The 20,277-nt window shown below is 43.7% G+C and overlaps 1 protein-coding gene across 1 annotated transcript in view; it reads left to right on the forward strand.

The window, feature by feature from the left end:
• The window catches only part of Cpe (carboxypeptidase E), a 101,457-nt gene extending 95,175 nt beyond the window's left edge, over positions 1–6,282 (forward strand). The window contains exons 7-9 of the mRNA XM_032919317.1: positions 654–753; positions 3,180–3,298; positions 5,596–6,282. Of these exons, the coding sequence (XP_032775208.1) occupies positions 654–753; positions 3,180–3,298; positions 5,596–5,694 (318 nt within the window). The 3' untranslated portion in view covers positions 5,695–6,282. The remainder of the gene's footprint in view (positions 1–653; positions 754–3,179; positions 3,299–5,595) is intronic.
• Positions 6,283–20,277: the final 13,995 nt, after the last annotated feature.

The following is a 20,277-nucleotide window of genomic DNA, read 5'->3' on the forward strand; positions in this document are numbered from 1 at the left end:
AAGCTTATAAGTTATCTTATAAAGATTATAAAGGAGCCGTTCCGTAGCTTGGATCGGTGATTAATTGCTGATAATCCAGAGAGACTATTCTCACTACTTGCCCTTCCCTTTCCATCCTTAATTGGGATCCAATTTTCGGTCTTGGAGTTCCCTGATCTGTCACGCCCTTATTTTTAGTCCAAACCATGTCGGTAATGAGCTCGATGCAGAGGTAGGCACAGCTCAGATCTTTTCATTCAGCTCAGCTAGAGCTAGTATTAATAGGTTGTGACACACTGGCCAGCTCAGCGCTATAAACCGTTTCTATAGATGACCTTATTTGAAAGAGAGAAAGGGAGGGGGAGGGGAAGAGAGAGGGGGAAAGAGAGGGAGAGAGAGAGGGGTAAGGGGAGAGGGAGAGAGAGAGAGAGAGGCTAAAACTTCACAGACATAACAGGCTTTTTTTTTCTTTTCTGTTATTCGGAATGTCCTTCAAAAATCCGTGTTTTGCATAGAACATGACATTCCTTTCTCAGAAGATTCGTGCCTGTTCTGTTTCTTAAATAATGAGGCTCTACACCGTATTGCTAGAAAGCAAGAAGATGCTTGACACGAAGCACATTTTAAATTCGTTTCTATTATAATCCTTTTTTGGCTGTCTTTGACCTTCACAGATACACCGAGGTGTTAAAGGGTTTGTCCGTGACCTTCAAGGTAACCCGATTGCCAACGCAACCATCTCCGTGGACGGGATAGACCATGATGTCACCTCGGGTGGGTATTATTTTGTTTTAGTTTTTTTTTTTCCTCTTGATCTGGAGGCAAGGATTATGAAAATGAACATAACCACTAATTATAATAATTAAAATTTGCATACTAATTCTAAGTATAGCAGTAATTGCCTCATCTGCCTTTACACGGACTCTGTCCCTAATTCCACATTGTTCTGAGACAGAACAGTGAAGCCTAGGATGTTTGGAGCCAGCAGGTGGCGCCCTTTACCCAGAGCGGGCGGTTGTAAGTCTGCTGCCCTGCTTTACTGTTGGGAGAGGCTGAGGTTAAACTCCCAGCACTTGTGTGTCTGGGCAACCGTATGCATTTCTATCAAGCTCATTTTACTTTAACCACCACTCACTGGAGTCCCTGCAGCCAGGTAACAAAATCAGTAGCAAGAACACTCTTCTTAGTCGTTAGGATTATTTAACATTTCATTTATTTTCTAAAGGCTTATTGTCCTCTTCAATTCATTTATACACGTATTCAGCAATATTTATCACTATCCCAAGTTTGGGATGCTTTCCCAGTCAGCATCCTAGAACCTAGGCCAGGATCCTATCCCCCTTTAGGTAACACAAGCCTAATGCCTCCTGGCCACAGGATATTGTTCCGCTAACTCTGGAAATACTATTTTCTCTGCATCACATGATGCAAAAAACATGAGAGAAATCTAATCTGGGGAATGATTCCTAGAAAGGAATGAAACGGAGATTTGTGGGTTATCGTTCTGACAGGGAAGGTTCCCCCCAAGCATTGCAGCTCTGAGGGAAGAGGTCTCCCCTGTGTAAGTGATGCGTCTCTGAAGGGAAAGGTATCCCGGCAGTCAGGAGGCAAGGAATACCAAGCAACCTCACACAAGACATTTCGGGAAAGACGCAAAAGGGCGGCTGCCTCTGCTTGGGCAAGAAGCGGCAGGGAGTGGAACAGGAGACAGATTATATATGGTTTGGGGCGTGGGGCAGGAGGGGTTTTTCAGGGTGAGGATTGGTGAGATTTAAAGTCCTGAGTTTGGGGCAAGCCCCAGGATTGGTAGAATGTCAAGCTCAGGGATTAGTGGGCTTTGTTGGGTTACAAAACCTGGAGGGGAAGAGCTCAGGGATTAGTGGGCTTTGGTGGGCTATAAAACCTAGAAGGGAGCTTGAACCTTTTACCCTATAGTTCCCGCTGTAAGAATGTTGTCAAATTTTTTTTTTTTTAATTTTGAGGCAAAGGCCATAAGACTCCAAATGAACACTAGCCCAGAAATAAAGTGAAGTGTGTTGTCCTGGATGCTTCAAGAGAGGGAGACGGTGGTTAAAGGGGCGCAGTAAAGTTACCCTTGTGAGTGAATGACTGGATCCGGCAGCATGGAGACTCTTGACCCAATCTCTCTCAACGAAGGGAGTGGTGTGATCAGAGGCGATACAGGCAGGACTAGGAGAGAGCCTTTAGCGTTTTGACACGTTAAGGACATTTTGCCGTCAGGCACAGATGAGGGTGTGTGAGAGGCACAGGTGAAATGGAGAGTGTAGACTGCTCGCTAGGGTCTTTGTTACTCAAAGCGAGAGACTCAAAGCCTAGAGGCTTCAGTCTCACCTCGGAGGGTTCAGTACACAGAACCCGAGGGCTCACTTCTGAGCTAGTCAGGCAGAGCCTGCATTTTGCCAACTTTTCTATTTGATTGACCTGCACCCGAGGCTGGGAAGACGGAATGTAGAAAACAGGGCCAGAGAGACACAGAGGAAACGACATGATCTCCATGAGCCAGGAAGGTGTTTAGGGACTAGAACTGGTCACCGTGGGTATTTGCCTAAGCTTCTTACAGCCATATTGGTTGTATAGCAGAGAATAGAGTTGGAAAATATCCAAGGTAGTTTGCCATGAGTCTTGGATCAAGAGAGACAAGTTAAGGCCCATGCATGAGCTCAGTGCAATGGGCCATGGGACCCAGGTTATGTTTAGGAGAAACTTAGGGGAATGAAAGAGCTCAAATCACAGATCAGCTTAAGAATTCCAGACCCAGTTCCCGAATGGCACTGCAGTACGCCATGTAAATCTTCAGAAGTTGAAATTACTGATAAGGACCCAGGGGATTCTAATGAGGCTGTCTTAGGGGTAAGCTTTGTGAAACATTGATCAAGAAGATTCTTGGGACCTGAGTTCTTTACCTGGTGAGAATGAAAATGCAGTGCCCAGGTGATCCTTACCATTTGGGGATTTTTTGTGACCAGGAGACTCATATATTAAAGGGTAATATTAGCATGGCTGTCTGTGACTTCGCTCTAAGACACGAGGCTTGTGGAGAGAGAAGTTTGCACTCCTCCTAGAATTTCATCAGAGTAGGAACTCACTGAAAGTCAACCGGGCTAACGATGTACTAGTCCTCAGACAGTATCACCGCCCTCTCCAGCATGTGCCTAGCTTTGATGTTCTGTTTTCTACAGCTAAGGATGGGGATTACTGGCGATTGCTTGCGCCTGGAAACTATAAACTTACAGCCTCAGCTCCCGGCTACCTGGCAATCACAAAGAAAGTGGCAGTTCCTTTCAGCCCTGCTGTTGGGGTAAGTATTCATAAAAGGAGATGAGAATAATAGCTCAGCACTTGCCATTGTCAAACATATCAGAGAGATTTATAGTTAACCTTCACTATAGCCTTACAAGGTAGGCACCTTGATTATCCCCACTTAACAGATGAGAACACTGAGGTCTAATAAACTTAGGTGACCTGATCATGGTCTCTGCTTTTTGAAGAGATTCACAAGGATACAAAATTAGACTTAAAATATTAATTTTTATTTCTATCTTTGATTTCAGTATAAATGGGATTCCGTTCCAGTTATCTTCCCCTCTGCTGTACCCAGCACAGTGCCTTACTCAGTATATATTAGAAAAAAGTACCAGAAGATAATCTTAGGCACTTAACTAAATGTTTGTTAGGAATACACAGTGACTATCCCAAGTGTAAGGGACAACCAGGGTTCGATCCCCACACCCAAGAGAATATCCCTCAGACGTGGCAGCCACCTGGGGTCCATGCCCAATAGACATGGCAGCCCACCTTGAATCCAATGCTAGAAGGCAGAGATGGGGGACCCTCGGTGAGCTGCCAGCTAGACTAGCAAATCAGGTAACTCTGGATGCTGCCCCAGAGGATAAGATGGAGGGCAATAGAAGTTTCCAGCCATCAACCTCAGACCATATGGTAGCCTGCAGAATTTCTAATAAAAAGGTTTGCTTGAAAAAACTTTACTGTAATTTTATTTATACACCGGAGAGTCATGCATGTGCACACATGTGCACTCGCACACACATGAACCCCTCATGTGAACACACAAACATACATTCATACAAACTACACATCAGACATACAAAAAAAAAAGAATGAAGTACGGTGAGCTGAATAGTTTTAAAAGTGGCAGAGTTTAATAGGAGGAAGAGCAATGCGCTTGTGGGACGTGTGTGTGTGTGTGTGTGTGTGTGTGTGTGTGTGTGTGTGTGTGTGTGTGTGTATTCATGGAGATCCCGAATTTCACACTGAATGTCTTTCTCCGTTGCTGTCTCTTGCTGACCTGGAACTTGCCAATTCTGGCTATTCTTGCTCAACATTTTGCCCTGAGATCTCCCATCCCTGTTTCCCTCCTGGGATTACAAGCAGCCTCCACACAGGTCTGGCTTTTGTGTGGATTCTGGCGATGTGAACTCTAACTCTTAAAGCTTATGTGGCCAGTGCTTTATCCACTGAGTCCCACCCCCAGCCCTTCAAAAGTACTTTCAATTAATTCTATGAGGCAGGCGATGACAATGTTAACATTTCTTTGGGACCAAAGTTCCAATACAATTTTATATTATATTATTGGGACCATAAAGAAGCCTGAAGAATTTCCAACGAGAAGACTTGCTTAAGGAAACTTCACTCTAATTTTGTTTATGTACCAGGAATTCAAATTGTACATAGATATTTGTGTGTCTGTGTGTGTGCATGCGTGTGTGTGCTGTGTGGTGCTCACACGGCGTGGCTGTGTCCCAGACTTGCTGAGAGAGCAACAACTCTCATCACTGAGCAGTCCACCCATCTCCAAACATTTTGGTTTTGCAAACAAAAGATCTTGAATTTCAAAAATGGTTTATTAAATTCGGTTGTGTTTACATGTACATGAATCTGTGTTCTGTGAAAGGCAGGAAGCAGATTTGGTCAGGGAAACCTGGAAACAAGGTAGCTCCCGGCACAGGCTGGGACAGGTTCAACTCTTTCCTTCCTCAATATTTTAAATAGCCTGAGGATGTAGTGAGTGTAATCTTATACCCAAATGAGCAGGCATTGAAGTAAGCGTATGAAGGAACTTTGGTTCCAGATAATGTGGGAGATTGAGGAGGACTGGGTCAGGGCTGAGGCTGGATCAGCCTTTTATGTAGGTATGTGTAGATTCTGCATAGACTAGAAGAAGACTCAGCCCCCGCCCCCTGGGACAAGCCCCTTGAGCTCACCAGGACCGGAGCGTCTGTATGTATTGTTGAGGGTCTTGTGAATAGCACTTCTTAGATGAGCACTGATGCACTGGGCTGTATTCTGTTAGTCCAAACCCCCATCCAGGACAAAACTCATGGCCGAGAGGCAGAGCTCGGGAGATAAAGAACTGTCCACAGTGGGGTGGGGGCGGGCATGGATTTTCTGAAATAGGTGCTCTTTGGAAGCCACTCCGGTTAAGCACGCTCCAAGGTGAACCGTCTTCTGAGTTTGTGCTTAGAACGCTATGCTTCATTTGTCACAGACTTAAAGCAAAATCTCCTTTAACCCAGGTGGTTAGGTTGAGTCTATTCTACTGTACAAGCCACAAATCTGTTCTGTTTTCCTCCTCAGGTGGACTTTGAGCTGGAGTCTTTCTCTGAAAGGAAGGAGGAGGAGAAGGAAGAATTGATGGAGTGGTGGAAAATGATGTCAGAGACTTTGAATTTTTAAGAAAGGCTCCTAACTAATGGCTTTAATATATCCATAGACTATAGTAAGATGCAACGTGACTCTTTTATTTTAGGTTGTGTGCAGTTAAATATTTAACATCGGTTTATTTTCGATCATTTAAGTAGTAGTTGCTAATCACTTAAATAACACTCGGACAGAACCGTAGTGTCTGGATCGACTTCATTCTTTCATGAACATTCGCTTTAAAATCTAGGAAGATCCTTTAACGTAGTTGGTGACAATGTCACATGACAGATGCCATGAAAAAGTCAACCGATGTAGCTTGGATCTGTGAGCACTGTGTGTATGGCGAGAATCACATAGTTCCATATAAGTTGTCCTTAGTCTCTTGTGCTGATCCACTGTATAAGCATGATCCTGTTAATGCGCTTCTGAGGGAAGGAAAACGTACGTGCTTTGCAAAGGGGCTCTGAGCAGAAGGAAAACCTAGTTCTTGTGTGTACTTTGAAGAACGGAACTGTATTAGTCAGCCTGTTAGTGCAACTTCAGAGTTTGGGGTTTTGTCTTGATTGCAGATTGGCCCAGGATTGCATTCTGAATGAATAAAGGATTAAAAAAAAAATCCCACGGCGTGCATTTTCTCTATGAAATTTTTGGTTCTAATACTTTAGTTTCATGGTAAAAAAATATTTCCTGTACAATGGCTTCTTGTTTATTTAACTTCGACATTGGGAAAAAAATCATTGACATCTGCACGCCAAGCAGTGCATGTTGAATGAAAGGCTCTGCTTCCATGGAGTTTTAGACAGAGATTTATATATATATATATATATATGTGTGTGTGTGTGTGTGTGTGTGTGTCTGTGTGTGTGTGTGTGTGTGTCTGTCTGTCTGTCTGTCTGTCTGCCTGCCTGCCTGCTTGCCTGCATGTGGGTTTGTGTACATGAGTGACTTACAAAGGTGAGACGGCCTTCGGATTCCCTGAGACTAGACTTACAGTAGTTGTAGATGCTGTGGTGCGAATCTGCTTCTCTCAAGTGCTGAGCCATCGATTGCTCCAGCCCCGAGTGGACGGATCTTAATGGGCCAACTGTGGACACAGCCTTTATATAAATATACACAGTTACTGTGTAAGCTTGCATCATGATGACTAAAATGAAAGAACATACAGAGAAGGAGTCAGAGGTGGCCTCTTAAGGCACACAAACCCAGACTTCAAATAGAATATGTAAGAGTCATGTGGAGACTGAGTATGGGAGTGTGCGTGTGTGCATGTGTGTGTGCATGTGTGTGTGCATGTGTGTGTGCATGTGTGTGTGTAGCACTTCTGGTGGTTGTAGTGTGGTTAACTTCAATGCTCCAGCTATAAGGCATAAAGTATAACAGCAACTGTTATGGTAATAGAACCCCAACCTTAGTGGCTTGAACAAAAGTGTATTTAATGCTTATTAAACAGTTCTGTACTGAGCAGAAAGACAATAAACACCACGCAGTCTGAGACCATAGTCCATGATCCATTCTTGTGGAAGGTATGCCATCATCTTGAGGTACCCGTCTAGGTTGCATTGTCAGTCTTATTCAGCATAACCACTGAGAAGGGGGAAGGACCCAGAGTACACATGCATTTGAGTATACTTTCACCATCAGACCCAAGGATGCTACATACTGATTAAATAACATGGCCTAGACTCGCATTCCTAACTGCAAGGGAGTCTGGGAAATGTAGTCTAGCCATCCATGTAGAGGGGCGAGAATGCATATATATATATACTATATATTGCTTAGAATTATCCTCTGAACTACAAAGGAGTCTGGGCAGTGTAATCCAGCAGTATTCTTAAAGAGATGAGAATGCACACTGTGTGAACATCTAACGGTCTGTCAGTTGGATGGGCCAGCAGATGACTTTCCAGGAGGAATGGACACCATTCTGAAGGACTTACCAAAAAGAAGGCCTGGAGCAGAGAGAGGTGGGTGATGGGATGTGGAGTGTGGGAGAGAAGGACCAAGTGATCTTATAGAGCAGAACTAAGGATTTGGGATTTTGATCATAGCTGAGTATTCTTTAACTGGAAAGGAGCTCAGCCTAGTTTATACTTGAAAGATCACTTTGGCTACTGTGTGGCAGGTAGAAGAAGGAGCAGAGACAGGTAGGAGTCTACTGTAGGGATCTAAGAGAGGGGTGGCTTGGGTAAGGCTGTGGTAGTACAGGTTAGACGTGGGTGGGTTTGTGATGTATTCAGAAGTAGACTTAATGGGTCTTAATGAGGAGCTGGTGTTATAGGGACTTAGCTGGTTCTCAGAGACTCCTGGTTCTTCTCACTTAAGCAACCCAGTGCTTTCTATACGGCCTATTGAAAAGAAACAGATTGGGAAAGCAAGTAACTTCAGTTTAGGGAATGTTCAAGTTTGTGTGACAGACAAATGGAGGTGCTGAGTGGATGGCTGGGTTCTCCATGCTAAAGGTTTCCCCCAAAAGGGAAAAAGATTTGAGATTGGACCTAGAGATATGGACATCACTGGCAGCACGATAAACTGAACTTTTAACTGAGTCATCAGGATCGGGATACTTCTGAGGATAAAAAGAGCCCACTAATTCTGTCCAGGTGATTGGAGTGGTCCAGTGCTCTCTGTGCAATCTGTAAGCTAGTGTTAGCAAGAGACAGATGACCTTTAAAACTATTCAAATACATATAACCCCCAGGAGGAGCCCCTAGAGTTAGAAGAAAATAGGCCCAAGCTGAATCCTAAGGAAATTCAAGGTTTGCTATTCATGGTTTCTATCTAACAGGAAATGCTAGATAGTTTTAGAAAAGAAACAACCTCCAATATTCCTGCTAACAACTTAGAGTAATCTGTAGGTGGGAATGTGGCATTGTTGGTACAGTGCTTGCCCGGCACACACAAAGCTCTGTATTCATTCCCTGGTTCTACACAAACTGGGCTGGCTATGCAAACCTGTTACCCCCGCACTTGTAAGGCTGAGGCAGGAGGATCCGAAGTTCAAGGTCATTTTCGACCCCAAAGAAAATTTAAGGTCGGTTTGGCCTACATGAGACTCTGTCTCAAAAGCAAAAGAATCACAAAACTTAGAGTAATTTGTTCTGCTTCAGTCTTAAGTCCATGCAATTGTCCAGGAGCTACGTGCTGCTGCATCCCGTGACCCAGCCGGGTTCAGTACTTCCACTGTGTGGCTCTGCTGTCTCAGCACACATTTCTCTGAGTCATTTTTCACCAGAGCTCCATTGACCAGGACCAGCCCCGAAGCCTCACTTAGCCACAATGTTTGATAAACTCCACCATCATTGTCATAATCATATTCCCTCTTAGCTGTCGATGAAACTGCTCCCCTCTTTTTCTAAACATGATTTATACCAAAGTATAACAACTTAAGGTCATCCTGAACTGTGACCTTGAGCTTCTGTTGTGAAATACCCTTCAGGGTTTCTATATCAGATAACACACGGCCCTTCCTGGCCAGTACACCTAAGAACTATTCATGTGTCTGTCTATGCTCCTGGAATCCAACACACACCCAGACAACACCAGCCATGCTTCCATCTAAAGGGATGAAGAAGAAATGGTACACTGCACTTATAGTCTGTGCTGTTCTGAAGTCTCGCATGTGCGTCTTTATTCTTCAAAATCTCACGTTAATTACACGGTATATTCTCATATTAACTCCATGTTCCTGGATGAGCCAGATAGAGTGGTAAACATCTTTAATCTGAACATTTGAGGCAGAGGTGGGTGGATCTTCAGGAGTCTGAGGCCAGCCTGGTCTGTGCAGCAAGTTTGAGGACAGCTAGGGGACCTTAGATAGGATTTAGAGAAACTGTCTCAAAAACAAACAAACAAACAAACAAACACACACACATACAAACAAAAGCAAAGGAACACACACACACACACACACACACACAAATAAAAAACAAAACAATAACAGCAACAAAACAAAACAAACCTCACAAAACAAAATATAGTCCTGGATGCTAAGACATTTTTGGGAAGCTTTTCAACACTGTTGCTAAATAAAAATATGAACTAAAATATTTTGTTATTTTTTTAATGGAAGGTTAACACTGGAGATGCAGTTGAAGTGGTAAAAGCGTGGGTTAGGAACAGCTACGTTTTGCTGCTCTAGATAACAAAAATCAGAGAGGGAGGGGCCTGGGAAGTTGATTTTAATTCAATAACACAGATTGGACTTCTTTTTCTCACAGACAATGAAAACCAGACCCATCACTTTACAGGGAATAGCTACATGGACTGATTTCCAGTTCTTGACATAAACAAAGAGAAGCAGTGTTTGCAGAGATGAAATACTGAACTTTGGTATTCATATTTTATTTATACAGACAGCCTCTGAAATCTTCCCATGATTTAGTGTGGGAAGCTTACAAAGAAAAAGACATCATTTAATCCGGCATGTTGCAAAGTTTCTCTTTTCAAGGTTCTCATGAGGATTCTCTTCCGTGGTTACAATTGAATGACATTTGGAATTTCTACCTCAAAAATGTCTAGATAGAATGTTTCCTGACTTTCATGACTTACCTTGACAATACACAGCATCCTGGTTTTGATATTTTAAAATAAATGGCAATCTGTGTCATTATATATGCTTCAATTCAGTGCTCCCCTCTCTGCCCCTCCCTCTTTACTAATCTAGATGACTAGTGTATGCCTGAATTGACTTAATTATGACTTGCTTTTCTAGGGTAGTGCATATGTGCAGTTTTCTGTGATTAATTTTATAGCACTGCATAATTCCCCAGGAATTTGTGCTTATAAAACAGGGCAAATAGCAGGCTTATGTAGGGTAAAGGTCACAGAGTGATACAAGTTGATGTTGGGTAGAATCTGCAATAATGACTCATTGTGCTAAGAAAAACCACAGTGAAATGTATTGAGAATTCTCCTGACGTCAGGAGGTACAAGTCTCTAAAATGTTGGTGGGATCTGTGATTTCTTTTTCTTCTTTTAGATTTTAAGTTCCTTTGACTCTTCTTGTATTTTCCTTGTTTCATCCCCTGCTTTTGAATATTCGTTCAGTAATTACTAGGATCTGAGTTCTCTTCCTGGGGTTTGAAAATCAACTTGCCCTGGTATGAGGTATTACCACCGTAACTATGCTACCACTACCACCACCATCATCATCATCATCAGCAGCAGCAGCATCCTCACCATCACTGTCCTCTCTGTCTCTATCATCCTCACCATCACTGTCCTCTCTGTCTCTATCATCCTCACCATGACTATCCTCTCTGTCTCTATCATCCTCACCATCACTGTCCTCTCTGTCTCTATCATCCTCACCATCACTACCATTACTGTCCTCTCTGTCTCTATCATCCTCACCATCCCTGCCACCTCACATCGCTATCACCACTGTTACCATACTGTCATCTCCGTCTCTTTTTCCTCTCTTATCCTCCTCCCCCTCATCATCATTACTGTCATCTTCATCACTGGGAGCATCCTCATCACCACCTCCATCTATCACTGTCCGCACCATCTTCATATTCCTCACCACCAGTGAGCCTGGATCTTGTGGCACATCCCATGTCAAACCAACAGCGACATGCACTATTTTCCAACCACCTTGTATGGTAAGAGCTCCTCTAGTATCCTCAGGCAACTAATGAAGAAAATAAGCTGGAGTTTCAAGTGAAATGCTTTACCTCAGTGAGCTGGCAAACAGGAGTACAAGATTCGAAGTCCACCCTTGAGCCCCCCTGGCTTGCTTTTTTGTCATGACTGCCACCAGAGATTTCATTTTTCTAGTCAATGTTTCTATTCAGCTGATCTTTTCACAGATGCCAATGAGTACCCTTCGGGTTTCAGGAAACTTATTACCGATTCTGAAGAAGATGTTTTAAAAACACCACTTCAGTGAGTGCAGTGTCTTGTATTCTTGCCATGAGAATTTCTGTGAATCTAATTAGCTCGACCAATATCCCTGTGGAGATGGTAATGTTTCGCACAATGTCACTCTTACTGCAGACAGACATGTCTCAGTATTTACCAGGTCAGGCCAGGCACTTATATCATCCCAAGAGAGGAAGACCCGGCACCACATTGCTCCCACTGTCTGCCAGCTTCCCAAGGGACTTCCTGGGGAGACACTCAGATGCTGGTCCTGGCTAATGTCTTGTCTTCTAGTCACATTACAATCAGGGAAACCCTACAGAGGTGGGCTGCACAAAATAAAAGCACAGGGGTCTTTAATCAGGTGGGAAACTGATGCCAACCAGACCTGAAGACAAAGTCAGACACTCACACATGCACAGTGAAGCTTCTGCTCAGTGTATAGTCTAGAAGGAAGGCTGGTGGGAAGGGGCCTGTGCAGCACATGTCAAATAAACCAGTGCATGCAAAGCACTTAGGAAACTGACTGCATATAATGTGGGCCAAATGCGGTCAATGTTATTATTAGCACCTCTATCTGCCAGGATGTGTGACGATCGCTTAAAGATATGTTGTTATCTGTATTGTGTGTGGAGAGTGTATGTGTATATATTTGATTGTGTGTGACACACATGTGCCAGGTACATGCATCTCTGTGTGAGCATGAGTAAAGACTAGAGGTTGACATTGGTGTCTTTCTCAATCATTCCCCCTGAATGTTAAGGTCCCTGGATGAGCTAGGCTAGCTGAACAGGGATTTGCCTATCTGTGCCCGTAGGGCTCGGGTTCTAGCTTTGCACCACTTCCAGCTTCTCTGTGTCTCTTACTCTGTCTCTCTGTCTCTCTGTCTCTGTCTCTCTCCCCCTCCTTCCTATAACAGGAGTGCTCAGGATCTGATGTGTGCCAAGCACACTGTTGGCCGAGCCAGTTCACTATCCCCTGATACACTATCATTTTTATGGTCCCACAATAAATGAAATAACTTGGTGCTGAGACATTGGGGCCTGACCTAAGGAAGCTAAAGACCCACAGCTGGGTGTGCTTCACCTGAGGTAAAAGTTTCCATATTGGAAAAGTGATGTGGTGTAGTGTTGGGCTATAAAGAGACCTTGGTTCCACTTAAATATCCTCCTTGCAGATCAACTTGAGTTGAGGGTTCTGCATGTGACTTGTGTCTGCTGATAGCCTTGGAAGATCAGCAGTGAGGACATCATAAGGGAAGTGGTGGGATTCTACATGGAAGAGTAGCCTTTAGTCATACAGATCTGGGTACCACTCACAGCTCTCCCTGATGCATCTGAAAATTGAGATGCGTGTTTTCTATTTATTACTCTTTAACTGTTGGACCTGGTGGCTTATGCCTGTAATCCTAGCACTTGGCAAGCTAGACAGTCTACTCACTGTGGATTTGAGGTCAGCCTCAAGTATGCATTGAGTTTTAGGCCAGCCTGGGCTATAGTGTATTTATATAAAGTAATTTTCTTTCTTTCTTCCACTTAAATATCCCTGTTTCAGATCCCCCTCCCATAACACACGGACAGGGAGGGCAGGAGGGAAGAAAAGAGAAAGGTAAAGATGAAGGAAGAGGGGATGGGGAGACAGAGAGAGAGACAGAGAGAGATATATAGAGAAAGAGGTAGGGAGAGATAAGGAGAGGGAGAAAGAGGAGAGGGAGAGGGAGAGGGAGAGGGAGGGGAGGGAGAGGAGAGGGAGAAAGGGAGGAGGAGGGGGAGGGGGAGGGGGAGAGAGAGAGAGAGAGAGATGGAGAAGGAGAGGGAGAATAGCATATGAAAGCAAATTGTTAAAACCTGTTGGAAAATGGTCACCGAATCAACCGCTGGAGATGAAATGGTATGACAAGGAACTTGGTCCAGATGTTCTGGGTTACAGGAATGCGCACGTCTATCTGCAGGTGTTTGCTGAGGGAGTGACTCCTGGAGGAGTGTATGGCAGGCAATGATCAGCACACGTCTAAACAAAGGCGTCCCAACATGAACTTCTAATAAAACCAGAGCCTTGTCACCAATGGCAGTCTGACACTGACACAGCCTGCTTTCCCTCACCAACACCTAGGGACACATAATGTTTGCCTGTTATCGCTGTAAAATGGAAAGAAATGTAGTCTTCCCGTGTGCTTTTTTTCTATGCATGTTTTCAAAGTTAACTCACGACAGACTCCCTCTCTTAGAATTATTCATGGACCCAACTGACAAATTAGCACTGTACTTAATGAATTCCTAAGATGAATTCCGAAGAAGTCACTAGTTCATTACCCTAGAACAACACATGTCAGGGAAGATGATAGGCCCTTTTATGGGTAGCTGAATCACTGGTTTGAGGGTCAGAGTTGGAGTAACAATACATTCTTTAGAATTTTCTAGTGGACTCTCTGACGACAGTTGGTCTTTCTGCTTACACCAGCATGCAGTTATTCTAAATATTTCTGGAAAAAATCAGACCCACTGTGTCAGGCCTACTTCTGCCCCCCAGTCTTGCCACGGGCCTATCTAAGGCAGGGATTCAGTAGCCCACCTCATCAGCCACCCTCTGCTGTCCTTTGCATAGAAACTTCACTCTAACTTTCCCCTTAAAGGCAAAGAGCAAGATGGTGAGAAAGCACTGGGTCTTACCAGGCCTTTGCAGGTCTGTTGAGTTGGCTTGTCTGGGTCTCCTAAACTACTGCTGTGGGATTTGGGGTTCTATTATGGCTGCAGCTGGTGCAGCATTCTTTGCTTAAAATTCAAGATGCACCGCTGTCTGTATTGAACACACAGAACGCCTCTGAAGCCAAAGTGTGCCTATCATTAAGGTAAGGAGGGCTTCAGGTCTACTCCATCATTGTGCTGTCTGTGAAGCAGCTAGAAGAGTTCAGGAGACAGGGTGAACAGGAACATATGAGCGGGGGATTACTTGCCGGAGTTTTCCGTTGAGTCCTTTTTAACTAGTCCTGTAGGATTATGCTCACACCAACAACTGCCCCCCACCCCCATCCTCCTGCCTGCCTTTTCCTTCTTCATTCAGTGCTGGCTCCTCAAGCGAAGATCCCCACTGCTCTATACCCAACCCCAAAGAAACCCAACCCCAGCTCTACAAACTTGGATTTCATCTTTCTTTTTCTTCATCAATACAGACAGGATGATCTGACTCTGCTACTAACAGCCCAGGAGTCGGAGCTCTCAGCTCTGTACCTGGGGTAACAGAGCTGACATCCGAGTGAGCTTCCTGTAGCCTATAAGGCAGCATGCCTGTGATTGACACCCCAGCTTCCTGAGACTGCACACAGATAACAACAGGGAGGAAAAAGGGGAAGACGAGAGGTCATTATTTTCCTACCTAAGAGTCGCTTTCAAACCCAGTCTCATAATATTTAAATTTTTCCCATTGTTATGACAAAATTCCTGATTCTAGGTACTTTATTATAAAAATCAGATTATTTATTAAACAGCTTGTGCAGTGGTTGGGAGTGGGGATGTCAAAATCTGGTGAGGACCTTATAGTATATGGTACCAGGGCAGCACTGCTCGTGTGTGTGTGTGTGTGTGTGTGACACAGCAAACAGGAAGTCAGAGAGTGGGGTGAACATCATGAGAGCTCACTGGGCTCTGACAGAGAGAGAGAGAGAGAGAGAGAGAGAGAGAGAGAGAGAGAGAGAGAGAGAGAGAGAGAGAGGTCCTTATTACTTACGAGGCACACCACTGATATTTTATCTACACTGCACCCTTCCCCACTTTTTAAGGGTCTAGGACTAAGGTACATGGAACCATGTGGTTTTGCCTAACTCACATCCAAACCAGAACATGTCATTTGTGAGTAATTGTAACATGTATGATGGTTTTGTTTGTGTTTGTTTTTCTTTTCTTTTTCTTTCTTTATTTAATGGTTTTTCAAGATAGGGTATCTCTGTGTAATGTCTTTGGTTGTCCTGGACTTGCCTTATAGACCTCAAACTCTCAGGGATCCACCTGCCTCTGCTTCTGCTTTCTGAGTGCTGGGATTAAAGCATGCACCACCACACGTCATTTGTATTTCTGTCTTTCTACTCATCTGGTCCTTGGGTATATTTTTTTTCTATTAGAAACTTTTACACTTTCTCTTTTTCTTTCCCTCTTCTCCTATGACTTCTTTTCTTGTTAGCATCGTCTCCTTCTGCTTCTTTAGACTTCTCTAGTCTGTCTGTCTATCTATCTATCTATCTATCTATCTATCTATCTATCTATCTATCTATCTATCTATCTACCTATCTATCTATCTATCTTGCACCTCCCCTCTGGAGAGGACTTTTCAGAAAAGGGGTTTCCTAGGACCTCAGCCTCTCTCAGTATAGCTTGCCTGCTAAAAACCACCTTGACTAGTCCATAACCTTCGAGAAGTTGCACCCCCCAGGCCCTGACTTCCAGAGTTCCTGTCCTGACTCCTAGCTATGTTGCCACTAACTGAAATCCAGCTTCTAGAAATGAAACAGAAATCCAAGAGTTAGGATGCTTCCTTCACTATTGAAGAACTTGTAAAACTTCACCTAACCTATGAATGACTTAATTACTTACCTAGAATCCAGAGAGGATTAAGTCTGAATTTCAGTCAGTGTAAGAAGGTCAGTGAGGTTCAGACAAGCAGATGAGTGGTTGAGCACAAGGGGCTCAACAGGCTTTGTAAGCTCATCCACTGCATGGGTGACCTGAAGCCTAGGGTGTTACTAAAACAGTCTTTTCTTGGTCATAATCTAAGTCTAGCTTGGTGACCTGTGTCATCTGTTGGACCTGGCCATATCAAGCTCCCAGGACGGAAGTGGCTAGTCATCTAAATGACCCTTGTAGCCACAGGCTCTCCCAAGCTCCCACAACCAGGACCAGAGGTGGCTAATAGCACAAATGACCTCTATGCTATCTGTGTCATGGAGACCAGGCCAGACCTTTAGGCCCTGAAGCTAGTATCTTTAGAATCATCGTTGGTGGGAGAGATGCCATGGACGCCGAGCTGAGAGTCAGTGAAGAAGAGGTATGCTTCTTGTCCTCTGGGGGTTGTATTACACTAGGAAAATAATTTTTTTCAAATACAGTGATTCCCTGTATGACATATGCAGAGATCTCCTCAAAACAACACGAAAATGCTAATGTACCCTTGCCAGACTGATTAAGTTAAGGTCCTTGGGAAAGATTGTGCTTAATTAATTTCTTAATTTGTTCTTAATTTCTTATTTTTAAAGAGGAGATTCTCCTGGTTGATTGCTTTGCTAAAAGACAAAAGCAAGAGTGTAATAGTGTCCGCACAGACAAGGCACACACATGGTCACAAAGTGTGACCTCTGGGAGTGTGACACGGGAGGGTGTCCTCTGTAGAATGTAGATCATGTAACCATTTAAGTGTAAAAGTATATCACCATTTATGTAAAGTTCTGATCGTTTTTTCAATGTCAGAATTTGCCTGATTTCCTTGCTAGGTTTCCCACTGGCCCCCATCGTAACTAGTGGTTATATACCGCAGGCTGCCAGTGTTAACCTCTGCCAATAGTAGGCCTTTGCTGGCAGCAGGGAGCTCTTAGATCTTTGCAGTTGCTGAAGTCAGAATTTTGTTTCTTTCCTCTTATAGATGCGTTGAAGGTCTTCATTGATGGTCTGTGGTCTGTGGACAGAGTTTAGCACAGTGATAGCAGATACTATTGGGCCAAGGGCTGGTTTGTCATAGACCTTGGCAGTTATTTTCATAGTGAATTATACTACATGTGAAAGAATGTACTATAGAACGCATGAGAGAAATATTCAAAAGCCTAAAGAAATTAAGATGTGAGAGAATGACTAACATATCTCAGAGCATGAGGGAAGGAAGGCAGATATACCCTTCTAATGTCACCATTTGACTGGGGTTTGTTTGTCTGGTTTCTTTGGAATTTCCTTTCTGAGCAAACGGAGTCCACTTATCCAGTAGGCGCTTTGACCCTCTGATGACCAAGAGAAGCAATGCTTAGAGGAAGGGCTGAGTGTGTGAAACAGAGCGGGTATGAAAGAAAAGGCCAGAGGAGTGGTGGGACCTGGAGGGGGAGGGTTCAAACATGAGTGTGTATGTGTGTGTGTGAGTGTATGTGAGTGTGTGTTCATGGGCATGCATGGGCTCATGTTTGTGTGGGGGTGGTCGTAGTGAGAAAACGTGTGCCTATGTGTGTTCATGCTCCTCCGTATGCATGCACAGACATGAGTTCTTGAAGGTGGAGGCCACAGGCCAAGTTTGACTGACTTTCTCCGTCACTGTGCACCTTCTCTGTTAAGACTTTGTATTGGATCTCACCAATTCTGTGAGCCCGGCTTTCCCAGGGATCTGCCTGCCTCTACAATGTCCGCACTACTGACGAGTGCCACCACGTCAGGCTGGCTCCGCCTCCTCCTCCTCCTCTTCCTCTTCCTCCTCCTCCTCCTCCTCTTCCTCTTCCCTTTTCCTCTTCTGCCTTTTCTTCTCCTCCCCTTCCCCATCTTCCTCTTTCTTCAAGGAGTTTCAAAGTTTATTTCTTGAAATCTTAACACATGTCCACGATGCATCTTGATTGTGTGGAATCCTGTCCCACTTTCAGAAGACTCTTCTAATATTGCCACCCCAACCTTTACTTTCTATTTTTAAAAAAAATAAAAAAATTTTATTTAAAAATTCTTTCATACCCTACTCTGACCAATTAATGCTGCCCAAATGTGCACGTGTATGGGGTCATCCACCAGAGCATGATAAAATTACCAGTGGCGACAACCCAGAAGAAAATTGACCCGTCCTTCAGCAGCCACCAATTGCTGATAGATCTCAGCAAGGGTGGAGTTTCACAAGCCCCCTTCCAGCTCTTGATAGAATGTTGATTTTTCCAGGCTGTTTTCTAATGGGTTCTGTGGAACTGAATTCTGGTTTCCTGTTTGTGTGGCAAACACTTTACTGACTGAACCTTCTCTCCTGCAGCTCAAACTTGTTTTTAAGGCCCCGGGAAGGGCATCCACTGCCTCAGGAAAGGCACTGGCGTTGGAGAGGGCCACACCTGGGTTGGAATCCAGCCTTGATTGCTTAGCTTAACCTTTTGAAACATCTGATGGCCCAGCTGTTCTCTCAGACTTAGTTTCAGAAAAAAAAAAAAACCCCCCAAAAAAAAACAACCAAAAAACCAAAAAACAAAATTAAAGACCCTCCCTTGACTGGTGATTCTGGAACTCTCTTGAGATCAGGCACACAAAATCTACTAATGTCTTTTTCCTGGACAAAGTCACAATTAAGAGACAGTAGACTTCCATGTTTTTAAAAGGCTAGGATAGGCTAAACACATTTAAGTATGTTTATACAACCATGGAAACAGCTTATTTTAGAGAAAATAATAGAATTTCTCAGACACATGACTGGGTAGTAAGAAATTCAGACTTGTTCTGGCCAAATGAAGAGGAGACCAAGTAGCAGGGTAGAAATTTCCCATCTCCATATATATTCCATATATACAAAGTACGTACATATATTCCAAATATATTCCATATACATTCCATATATATATATTATACATACTATATATATTAAAGAGTTACTAGAAGCCTCCCTGTCTTGGTAATTATGTTTAGCAATTCAAAAAGAGTAAGGTTTCTCCGTGTGTGTGTGTGTGTGTGTGTGTGTGTGTGTGTGTGTGTCTGTAGGTATCAGAAGGCAACACTGAACTCCTGAAATTCTAAGCTACCTGACATAGGAGCTTAGAAACAAACTCAGGTCTCCCAGAGGAGCAGCGGCAAGCCTTTTAACTTTTGAGCCATATCAGCAGTTCCAACAATGGTGGATCTTAGTGATATTGTCTCTTGCTATTTTTTTTAAAGATTTATTTATTTATTTTATGCAAGTATATTGTCACTCTCTTCAGACACACCAGAAGAGGGAATCAGATCCAATTATAGATGGTTGTGAGCCAACATGTGGTTGCTGGGAATTGAACTTGGGACCTCTGGAAGAGCAGCCAGTGTTCTTAACCTGAACCATCTCTCCAGCCCCTCTCTTGTTATTTTTAAAAGGTAAATTATCCTTTTAGAAGTTATGGCACCTGGAGGGACGTTTTCCATGTGCGGTATTTGGTTTGATGGATGATGCAATGGTTTCTCTTCATTGTCATCTTGACAGGGTTTGGAATCACCTAGGAGACACACACATGGTTGTATCCATGAGGGTGTTTCCAGAGAGGTTTACCTGAGATGACTCGCCCTGAGTGTAGGAGGGACCAGCTCACTGGCTGAGTCCTGGATCCAGTAAGCTGGAAAAAGGAAAAAGTCAGCTGAGCACCATTATTCGTCTCCTGCTTCATAACTGTGGGCACGGTAATGACCAGTGTTCAGTTTCCCACCAATTTCCCTGCCATGTAGTAGACTCTGCTCTCTCAAACCATGGGTTGAAACAAACCCTCCATCTTCTAAATTGCATTGTTGTCTCAGGGAAAAGAAAAGTAATACATGTGGTAACATTTGCATGTTGATGTTGACACAGATGCATTGTAACCACTGTCTTAATTTTCTAGGGCTCCTGTAAAAAATTGACAGACTTAGATAGCTTAAAATAACAGAAGCTTGTACCCCTACATTTCTGGAGATTAGAAAGTCTGAAGTCAAGGTATTGGCTAGGCTGTGAACCCTTTAAAGACTCAAATAGAGGGGGTTGGGGATTTAGCTCAGCGGTAGAGCGCTTGCCTAGCAAGCGCAAGGCCCTGGGTTCGATCCCCAGCTCCGA

This window comes from Rattus rattus, chromosome 13, assembly GCF_011064425.1.
Source record: "Rattus rattus isolate New Zealand chromosome 13, Rrattus_CSIRO_v1, whole genome shotgun sequence".
In the NCBI taxonomy this organism is placed as follows: Eukaryota; Metazoa; Chordata; class Mammalia; order Rodentia; family Muridae; genus Rattus; species Rattus rattus.